An 11,571-nucleotide genomic window follows, 5' to 3' on the forward strand; every position below is an offset into this window, starting at 1 on the left:
TCTTAAAGCCTCTGAGTGTGTATGGCTCTCATATTCAGAGGAGGCTTCCAATCATACCTCACACATAGGCCTGCACTAGCCACATCACGCTTTGGCACCCCAAGTGCTGCAGGGTGCCCAGGCCCTGGTTAGACATTGCAACGCTTTGGAATCATGTGCCCCAAATCTGGGCTCCTACGAACCAGCCCTGTTAGATTTATTTGCATGTGACTTAGCAGAGTGCAAGTTATTTTTTTTTCAGGAACATATACATTGTGCTATAGGAGAAGTAAGAGGAAGTACTGGTAAAGATGTAGACACTAAACAAGGGCCACCACCAACACCGGCAGCAGGAAATGTCCTGTGGAAGAAGTGGCAACTGTCCAAGAGCATCAAGGATCTGACAAAATCCACAAGCAGTGAGGGTGGAGCGCCTGTGCCACCGAAGGAAGAACGTGAACCGAGTGCCCTGAGAAATGTCCTGAGCAGTATATTGAGTGCACATGCACGCAAGGAGGCCCCTGGTGAGTTGTCATCTTGCCGGTAAGGTAAGACACAAACTTGTCGTTGAAATGACAGTATGTCACAGATTATAACAAGCACATGTGAGACTAGGGCTCCCAAAATAGGAGGGGGCGGGAGGATGTGCATCTGTCACAGCTGGGACTGCAGCATGACTTCCTGGCATACTAATCTAGATTTCATTGCTTTCCTGAGGACTATAGCAAATGCTGGAGTTAAAAGAAAATACTGTTGGCCAAGAATTCTTTATCCAGTAAAAACCATTCTCAATGACTTAAGCCTTTTAAAAAGTAGCTCAATGGTCAAGCCATTTGCCTACTACATGCAAGATTCTCAGTTCAATTTTCAGTACTAAAAAAATGGGGAAAAGGGTGGTGGTGGTGGTGGTGGTGGTGGTGGTGGTGGTGGTGGTGGTGGTTGATGATTATAGACTACTAGGTGCATCTTCCTGAAGACTGATGGATTTAAGTCTACAGTAGATGGCTTAAAATCAGTGTCATAGGAAACCTTCTAGATTAAGAGGAAATGCAGAACCACAAGAAAAGGTCTTACATAGACATATGTTTGAAGAAATCATATTTATATTTCTGAATTTGAATTTTTAAATTGATTTGAAAAGAGTAATTGGAAAACTGTAGTGGTTAGCTTCTGACTGGTAAATACCACGCCAGTAAGAGTACAAATGATGGCCTAGAAACAGGAGCTGTATTAAAAAAATATTTTATATGATGTTTGCATAAATACTGATCTGGTGTAAATGGTGACAAATGCATTGTTAAACAAATGAAAATAGCAGCCTATCGCGACCACCAGCATACCACCAAGGCAGCTCCAAGGAAGTCTATGAGGATGAGCATCTGCTGAAAAAAAAAAAAAAGACCCTTCTACCTAGTACAACTCACAGAACTAGGGAACGGAGATTAGAGCTAACACAAATTTAGAAGGAAAGAGATAAAAAACAGAGCATAAACAAATGAAATAAAGACTAAAAATCAAGGTACAAATGAGTCGCTTTACTAACCTTTTAAAAAGGAGTGGGAGAGACTCAAATAAGTAATAATAGGAGGTGGAAAGGAAGGCATTAAAATTAACAACAGAGAAATACAGCAGTGCTGTTAGAGACCATCATGAACAACTGTATGCTGGTCAAATAGCTTCCAGGAGTTGGATGATGAAGAGCTAGGAGATGGCTCAGTGGGTAATGTTGAGGTCTGTAGCTCTAGTGCTCACCAACTTGAAAGCAAGTGGATCCTCAGAGTTTGCTGGCTAGTCAGTTTAGTAAAACAGTGAGCTCCAGGCTCTGTGAGAGACCATGCTGCTAAAAGTAGGTTGCCAGCCATAGCTGAAGGCAGATCTTGTTCTCTGGCTATTGTATGCTTTCCTGTACAAACATGAACACACACACACACACACACACACACACACACACACACACACACACACACACACACACTATATATATATATTATACATCCTTAAAAACCCTGACAAACTGGGATAAAACAAAGCTGCCCACTCTCTCTGTATCTATTCAGTACAGGACTCAGGGTCCTAACTAGAGCAATACGAGAACGAAAGGAGATCAAGGGGGGACACAAATTGGAAAGGAAGAAGTCAAAGTATCACTATTTGCAGATAATATGATAGTATACATAAGTGGCCCCCAAAATTCTACCAGAGAGCTTTTATAGCTGATAAACACCTTCAGCAAAGTGGCTGGGTACAAAGTTAACTTAAAAAAAAATCAGTAGTCTTCCTTTATACAAGTAATAAACGGGCTGAGAAGGAAATCCTGGAAACAACAACCTTCACAATAGCCATAAATAAAATAAAACATCTTGGTGTAACTCTAACCAAGCAAGTGAAAGACATGTATGACAAGAACTTCAAGTTTTTGAAGAAAGAAATCAAACAAAATATCAGAAGATAGAAAGATGTCCCATGCTCGTGAATCAGGAGGATTAACATAGTAAAAATGGCCATCTTACCAAAAGCAATCTACAGATTCAATGGAATTCCCATCAAAATTCCAACACAACTGTTTACAGACCTTGAAAGAGCAGCCACCAACTTCACATGGGAAAACAAAAGACGCAGGATAGCTAAAACAATTTTATACAAAAAAAAAAAAAAAAAAAAAAAAAAAAAAAAAAAAAAAAAAAAGAAAAGAAAAAGGAAAAAAAAAGCATCTGGAGGTATCACCATCCCTGATTTCAAGCTGTACCACATAGCAATAGTAATGAAAACTGCATAGTATTGGCATAAAAACAGACAACTTGATCAATGGAGCAGAATTAATGACCCAGAATAAACCCACATACCTACAGACAACTAAATTTTTACAAATAAGCCAAAACCATACAATGGAAAAAATAAAGCATCTTCAATGAATGGTTCTGGTCTAACTGCATGTAGAAGAATTCAAATAGATCCTTCACAAAACTCAAGTCCAAGTGGATCAAAAACCTCAATATAAACCCAGATACATTAAACCTATTAGAAGAGAAAGTAGGGAAGAGCCTTGAAATCATTGGCATAGGAGACAACTTCCTGAACAGAACACCAATAGTTCAGGCTCTAAGATCAACAATTAGTAAATGGGACCTCATGAAACTGAAAAGCTTCTGTAAAGCAAAGGACACTGACAACAGGACAAAAAGACAGCCTACAGACTGGGAAAAGGACTTCACCAACCCTACATCTTCAGAAATCAATCTGTTGCCTTCTCAGAAAACTGGGAATAGCTTTACCTTAAGCCCTAGCTATACTATTCATGGGCATATACCCAAAAGATGCTCCACCGTACAATAATGACATTTGCTCAACTATGTTCATAGGCACTTTATTCATAGTAGCTAGAATCTGGAAACAATACAGGTGTCCCTCAACCAAAGAATGGATAAAGAAACTGTGGTACATTTACACAATGGAATACTACTAAGCTATTAAAAACAAGGAAATCATGAAATTTGCAGGCAAATAGAACTAGAAAAGATTATCCTGAGTGAGGTAGCCCAGACACAGAGAGACACATATGGCATATACTTACTTATAAGTGGATTTTAGTCATATACTGTAGGATAACCATACAACAGTTCACAGACCCAAAGAAGATAAATAACAAAGAGGACCCAAGGGAGGATGTTTAAATCTCGTTCAGAAGTAGAAATAGAATAGATAGCAGAATTGGTTAAAGAGAGGGAACAGGGTAAGAGAGCAAGCAAGGAAAGAAATGAGTGTCGATATCAGACCTGGGGTGTAGCAGGGGTTGGGAGGACAGAGGGCATGCAGAGAAGAGAAACATTGGGCAAGGATTTCTCTGGGACAAGCTGGGAGGGTATACTTCTGGGAGGATACAAGGGTGATGCTATCTAAGACTTCTATTACCAGGGCATGGAGTCTTAGCCACCCTCTAACTAGACACAACTCCTAGTGGAAGGAGGCGAACACTAATCCACCCACAAAAACTTCAGCCTAAAACTTAACCTTGCTTCCAAGATATGTAGGGATAAAAATAAAGCAGAGATTAAGGAAATATCCAATCAATGCCTGGCCCAACCTGAGACCTATCCCATGGGAGACAGCCAACCCCTGACACTATTAAAGATACTCTGCTATGCCTGCAGATGGGAGCCTAGCGTAGCTGTCCTCTGAGTGGCTACACCCAGCAATGGCTCCAAACAGATGTGGAGACTCACAGCCGAACATTGGACATAGCACAGAGAGTTTTGTGGAAAAGTGGAGGACTAAATAGAAGGACCTAGAGGAGATAGGAGCCCAAGAAGATCAACAGAGCCAGCTAACCAGAGGCCAGGGGGGCCTAAGGAGACTGACGCTCCAACCGAGGACTATGCATGAACTGTATCTAGGCCTCCTACACAGATGTAACCAATGGGCAGCTGGGTCCATTAAGGGTTGTTAAGGGGAATGAGGGCTGACTCTGACATGGACTCTGTTGCCGGCTTTTCAATCACTTTCCCCTGGTGTGGCTACCTCATCAGGCCACAGGGGAAGAGGGTGTGCTAGGTCCTGATGTGACTTGATATGCTGGGGTGGATGGGTAGGGGGCTCGCCTTCTCTGAGGACTAGAGGAGGGAGCTAGTGGAAACAGAGAGGGAGGGGCTATGACTGGGATATAAAGTTAATAATAATAATAACAATAATAATAATAATAACAACAATAATAATAACAATAATAATAATAGCTGATAAGAAAGCAGAGAGGCTGGACAAAATCAACCTGTCAATCAGAAATCCAGTCCTCTGATAATGAAGCAATCCATACAGTATTTCATGGATCTATGCATGAGGGTGAAGCTCTTGTTTCCTAATTTACTACTTCTGACAGTTTTATATATAGGCATATTTCATCTGTAACAGTGATGACTTAGTTTCATTCCAATTTCAATAAGACTTGTTATTCCTCCTCTCGCCTAATTGCTCCTCTAAGGCCTCCCAGATTATGTTAAGTGAAAGAAAAATCTTTATCTTATTCCAGACCTTAAAGCTACTGCTTTCGACTTTCTTCTGTTCAGTAATATTAGAATTGGTATCAATATGGCCTTTGTCTTTTTTGAGACATGAACATGGAGTATGAAGAGGCAAGTAAAACAAACAATCAGGAAAGACTTTATACTGTACAATTACGGCACTGTTACCTTCTAGAAAATGTATCAATAGGATCAGCAGTTAACTGGGCTATATGGGGTCTTTCGGAGCCGGTTGAATGTCCTCTCAACAATATGTCAATACATGGCTATATACAGTTATCCAAATCCATACAATATGGAAGACCTAGAGCGAACCCTAAAGGAAACAGTGGTGTATGTGATGGTAGTTGGGAAATATTGACAATGGGGCAAGATATATGTGTGTTTGTAAAGGGTTAAGCAGAGTAGTTCCAATATTGCTATGAATCCAAACTACTCTTAGAAATAAGAATTGAAAACAGAAATGAAATGAAAAGATTTTTTTCCTTGGTAATTCCAACTTTTATAATGATATTAGTAACAGTCACTTTGGCTAGAGGGCCAGAGTTGGGTTAATGGGATAAAGTACCTGCTTGCCATGTAAGCTTGACAACCTGAGTTCACCCCAACATTAAAAAGCCAACGTGGTGCCATCCGTCTGTATCTAGCGCTCCTCAAGATGGGAGGTGGGGACAGGAGAATGGGCTGGATGTTCACTGGCCAGCTGGCCTTGATATGTTGCACAGCATCAGAAATAACAGAAACCCTGTCTCAAGAAGGTGGAAGGTGAGAACTGACGCCCAAAAGTTGTCCTCTGAGCTCGCATTGCATGCCATATGCATACTGATGCATCAAAAGGAAGGAAGGAAGAGAGGAAATGAAAGAAAGAAAGAAAGAAAGAAGAAAGGAAGGAAAGGAAAGAAAGATCTACTGTGGTTTGAAAGTTCCTTAAGGGGGTATCTGTAATTTTACTTTTTTAATTTATTATACTTTATTCATATTGCATTCTGATTGTAACCCTCTCACTTGTATCTTCCCATTTCCAATCTCCTTCCCTCTTCCATGCTATTCCTCTCCCCTAGGCCTCTGACAGGGGCTGGGGGTCTCCTCCCCTACCATCTGACCATAACATTGTGACCCAACCCATTCCCACTTATAGCAGACAGCCAAGGAAACAACACTAGATTCACCAATGTAGACTAAAGACTGCCCAGAGCTTCTGGAGGAAATGGACACTGACTATATAGAAGGGTGGAATGAATAATGTAAAACTCTTAAAGTTTGTATTTTTAAATGATGATCAAAGAACCTAATAGATTTATTTTAAAATATTGTGTTGTATCCTTCAAATGGGGTGTTGTTGTTGCTGTTGTTGTTCTGTTTTGCATGTAAACTATCCTTTCTTTTTATTTTAAAGACACAGTGTTCTGGAAAAGTCAAAAGGTCACTATCATACAAAGACTTAAATTCTTTATTAAATCTCTTCTTGTGCCTCCCTGTGGGTGCATGGAGTAAAAGTTATTCCTTTGCTTTTCAGAGTGTTTATTTTACATATTGCTTAGTCCAGTGGAAGGCACAATAGAATCTTAAGTACATTTGAAATGTGTCTCCTGTAGTGCTTAGCATGACTTTCAAACATTTCTCAAGCTCTTTAAATTTTCATTTAACTTAGTTACAATGTAACTTTGTAATTTGGAGTAAGTCTGTTTTCCCCTCCTTCATCTAAGTGTGATTAGGAAAGAATCTGATAGTATTCTAATGGTGTATATTAATTTTCTTACCTCCTTCATTTAGCTGTAGATAAAGTTATAACAAATAGAGGCTAACTATAAAATATAATTCATAAGTGTATTTCAAAAAAATCCTAACAAAACGGGGTTGTTCCTTACACCCCAACACTGTTTTTAACCCGGAGATACAATACCAGTTTGGTTATTTACCTCCGGAAGCCTGTTTTCTTTGCTTTCCAACAGTGGCCCGTGTTCGATCTCAGACGATTTTGGAAATGTCTCCACGGCTCATTCGAAAAGCACTAGAATTTGTGGACTTCAGTAATTATGTACGGTAAGTTTTAGCACACATGACCAATACAGACAGGTGTGTTCATAGAATCTTAGATATATCCCCAATGGGCAGTTGCTAAGTAACCAGAAAGTTGAAATCAAATGCTTATTATATCTTAATTTTGTGTAAGTCCTTAAAGCTGCCTGAGTTTTCAGCATAAGTTCAGCAAATGTTTTATTACATCAGTCACCAACTCACTCACATGACTTTTGTAAAAAATTAACTTGAACCTACATGAAGTTCTCATAATTCATGTTACTATTATTTATGGAAGTTGCATTTTCTTCAGAACTAAATAATAGTATTGATCCTGAATGTTTATATATTTGAGAATGTTGTCACACTTACTAAATGGATAGATTCAAAACTAAGACCCACGAAATAGTCAAAGTTTTGAACACTAACTTCATAGTCACTTTATATAATGATGTATCTAAATTTCCTGACATTCTCCATAACATTTTACTAAAATATCAATGAATGAGCACACAGTACTGAACCGATTTTTATAAAGTGAATGTTTTATTCCACCATCCTTCATGTTTGGTTTGGTTCCCTTTGCCTCATTGCTAACACACTTCTAAATTACTTTGCATTCTGAAATAGCATTTACTGTCAAGCTCTCAAGTGATTTTCTTATTTCATCTGACATTTTTACACCAAGGAACACAACTGAAGAGGCTGTGCTGCAAACCGACGAGCTGAGTAAGCAGCAAGCAATGCAGAAGGCAGAAGAAATCCACCAGTATCGCCAGTATAGGTCCCGAATCCTGAGCATCAGAGACATTGAACAAGAGGAACGGTTTAAGGAAAGGGATGAGGTTCTGGAAATGTATGGGGAAATGCGGGTGAGTCTAGAATTATGCACGGCTACTTTGCTGAGTTATTCATCTGCTTGGAGGGAGTTTTAATATTTAGTTCTATAGTTTACCACCTCCCAGAAAGGATGGATACGTGTTCATATGCCTCACTTCTTTCACTGACTTCTTAAAATCCCACTAGCCTGTCATAGTAGGAATCTATCTTCAGAACGGATGAATGTAGAAAATTATGGGGGAAACGACACTACCTGAGTTGAGACAGGCATCTGGCTCTGGGAAAATACTTTGAAATCTACCTGTTTGCTCACAGAATTCACACAGGATAGTCCACAGGCCCAGCATGCTGGTACCGTGGAGGTTAGGAAGTGAAAAGGAAGTGGAAAACAAGTAGGTTTACTTGGTTTAGATATATTTAAAAGTCACAGATAAAAACCTATGGGCGCCCATTGTTAGCCCATTTCTGCAGCAGCAGCAAGGTACACGGTACATAGAGACATGGTGCAAAGAAAAGCTTTCTATGGTATGGAAGACTGAACTTAGTTGAAAACAGGACTATGGTAGTAGAAATGGAAAAACCCAGCAAATGTGTAAGGATAGCTTCCATCTGTGATGACAGGGATTTATGCTTTCCTCTGTCTTCCCTAATATTCATACATATACACAAATACACTCCAACATATTCATATAGACACACAGACACTCACACATCACACTGACATACAGACACACATATGTACACACCCACATATACACACAGTCACACATGAGCATACGCATGCTATGCACATTCACACACACACACACACACACACACACACACACACACACACACGGTGGGGAGGATGGAGAGCTGTAGAACTTTCTAAGGATTTTAGCAATAATGATGGCTGGATTCTCCATCGCACTGGTGCCTACTGATAGGGAGGAGTATGTGAGTTAGGTGCCTCTTCTTGTCTGTTCAACAGGCACTTCAAACAAACACTCTGCAAATGTTAATTGCAGCACTTTTAGCCCTCCCTCCTCTTTCATGACGAACATGTCACTTCATCATTATCTTCATTTTAGAAAATGGCAATCACAATTTCCTTTGTTCAGAGCAGAAACTTTGGTGGCAATCCTGACTGTCACTCTTTACCAGTAATCCATTATCAAAATCTATTTACTCTACCTTGAGAATCCATCTAGAGCTCAATTGCCTCTCCCTACACCCAGCACCAGTGCAGACCATGATTGTACCTGGGCAGCGTCTTGCTACAGATCCCTCATTGATCTACTAGCTACTTCATCCTTGCCCTTGTTTGATATGCTCTGTCCTTGGCAGCCAGAAGGACAGGACATTCTGGAGAAACTGTTTCATTTTGTGGTAACAAAGGACCTCACTATTTCAGTGACTAATGGAGGAATCTGGCAAACTTGTTTTCTATAAAGAGAGGGAATGTTTTGTTTCTGTGGGTCCTATGGCTTTTTGTCCAGCACATATACTGCTTCTAATTACTTCACCCTACCAATAGTAACACCAAATCAAAGATCATACTTAACTGAGTAGAAATACATACAGTAGTCAGATTTGTTTCACAAGCTTCATCGTTCCAAACTCTGGCATTTCTCATTCTAGGCATATGTCTAGTGCAATTCAGTGGGGTTCTTCTTATGTTTATTAAGATACAGAGTGAGGCTGAAAGAGATCTTATGCAGAAATCTCTGCTGTGACTATTATGACAATGATTATGTGTGTGTGTGTGTGTGTGTGTGTGTGTGTGTGTGTGTGTGACCCCACTGAACTGATGGTGGCAATTCAGCCATGACACTTCTGTCCAGAAGTAGCCCATTAGTACCACTTACATTTCATTGGTTAAAGTAAACCATGTGGTCACTCATAACTTCAAAGATAGAGCCCATTTTGGTTGAATGTCAAACATATAAAGAAATGAAACAATGCATTTCTGTTACTTAAGCGACCTGGTTGCTTTTATTTTTAACAGTAGCTCTGGCAGTCTAATACAGATGGCCAGGTTCCCTCCAGCTTGAGAAAGGAGGGAGAATTATTTACCCATTGCACCAATTGCATAATCGTGCCTCATTTTTTATTTTTTAAAGTTATATCCCTATGTGTATGCCTCATTATTGCTTAACATGAAAGTGTAATATAGACTCTGAATATGAATGCATTTTAAATCTGTCTCTTCTAGAGAAGGCCTGCATCCTAGTTTACTCTTAGACTTGAAAGTGGAAAACATGAATGGTGTTTGATAAATGAACCAGCATCAATTGTTGTTAAAATTGCATACAGTCAATACAACATAATACGTTATCAGAAATAGGGACTGGCAAGGTTACTTTCTGTGTTTAGTAGCTGAGCAAAGGCAGTAGACAAGGGTGACGTGGATAAGAAATATTAACTGGGACACTGTTGGCACAAGGGAAGGATAAAGAAAAGGCATTCCTTGTTTTCCCCTGATAATTCTGCATCGTCATCAGTGAGACTGATGGGCACGGGGTTTGTCTTGGAACAGGACTCTGTAGATGAAGCCCGGCAGAAGATCCTTGACGTCCGGGAAGAATACAGAAACAAGCTGCTGGAGGCCGAGCGCCTGAGGCTGGAAGCTTTGGCAGCTCAGGAGGCTGCACTGAAGGTAGAGTCGGAGAAGTCTCCAGTGTCTGACTCCCAGAAGAAGAAGAAAGGAAAGAAGAAGTAACTCTTCTGTCTAGGGAAGGAATGTGCGATGCACTATTTCTTTGTCTCTTGATAAAACATTAGATCAACATTGGTTTCACTGGAGAAAATGTCCCCTACTCAGAGTTTCTACATTATAATGTTAACATGTTGGGGTTTTTTTTTTTTTAGAAAGATCTGAAGCCATTAGCTTCTCAAATGTTCTAATTTCAATAAAATTGCTAACAAATGTTTAGATTGTAAATAAAATTCTGTGTGCTTCACTTTGAATCTTCTGCATTAAAATAAATCTGTGTGCATAGTGCCTGTATGCATGTGTGTGCATGTGTGTGTGCTCCTATATGTGGGCACACTCCATGCATTTAGGCATCAGAAACACCTTAGAGAAGGGACTGTCTCTCCTTCCTCTCTGGCTTCTGCTGCTGTCTTGTATACTCCAGGCTCACTGGCCCACAACCTCCAGATGAGATTATCCTGTATCCACTTCCCATCTCACCATAGCAGGGTTGCAGATTTGTGCTAGCGTGTCTGGCATTACACACAGGTTCCAGGGAAGTATATAACCCAGTCATTGGACTCTCGTGGCAGCTTCTTTGTATCCATTGAGACATCTTTCCTGGCTCAAAGGTTAAATATTTTTCTTATTAATTATGTTTATATGTATTTATGTGTCTGTCTGCACATGTGTCATACCTTTATAACCCAGAAGATAGTATCAGATCCCCTGGTGCTATGTCTCGCCCTATGCGTGTTCTGGGAAGTTATCTCAAGTACACTATAAGCGCAGCAAGGGCTCTGAACTGCTGAGCCATCTTTCCAGTCCCTTGAATTTTAACTGGTAGCAAAACAAGATCCTAAGTGAGTCAAGAGAATTATCTTTGGAAAAATCAAGGAAGATAGGTATATATTGTCCTTAAGAGAAGCTACTTCAAATTGCAAAAGTTTTAGAAGAGAACTAGGAATTCTTCATAATTGTGCCATTTTTGAAAAGCTGAGCTTTAGTAAAACATTATTGGGCAAAATGGCTTCAGTACAAAGGAAA

The 11,571-nt window shown here is 39.9% G+C and overlaps 1 protein-coding gene across 1 annotated transcript in view; it reads left to right on the plus strand.

Moving 5' to 3' along the window:
* Adgb (androglobin) overlaps positions 1-10,551 on the plus strand; it is a 117,200-nt gene extending 106,649 nt beyond the window's left edge. The window contains exons 33-36 of the mRNA XM_051164181.1: positions 264-503; positions 6,944-7,034; positions 7,699-7,882; positions 10,369-10,551. Coding sequence (XP_051020138.1) covers positions 264-503; positions 6,944-7,034; positions 7,699-7,882; positions 10,369-10,551 — 698 coding nt within the window. The remainder of the gene's footprint in view (positions 1-263; positions 504-6,943; positions 7,035-7,698; positions 7,883-10,368) is intronic.
* The last annotated feature ends 1,020 nt before the right edge of the window (positions 10,552-11,571 follow it).

Source organism: Acomys russatus, chromosome 21, assembly GCF_903995435.1.
Source record: "Acomys russatus chromosome 21, mAcoRus1.1, whole genome shotgun sequence".
Taxonomy (NCBI): domain Eukaryota; kingdom Metazoa; phylum Chordata; class Mammalia; order Rodentia; family Muridae; genus Acomys; species Acomys russatus.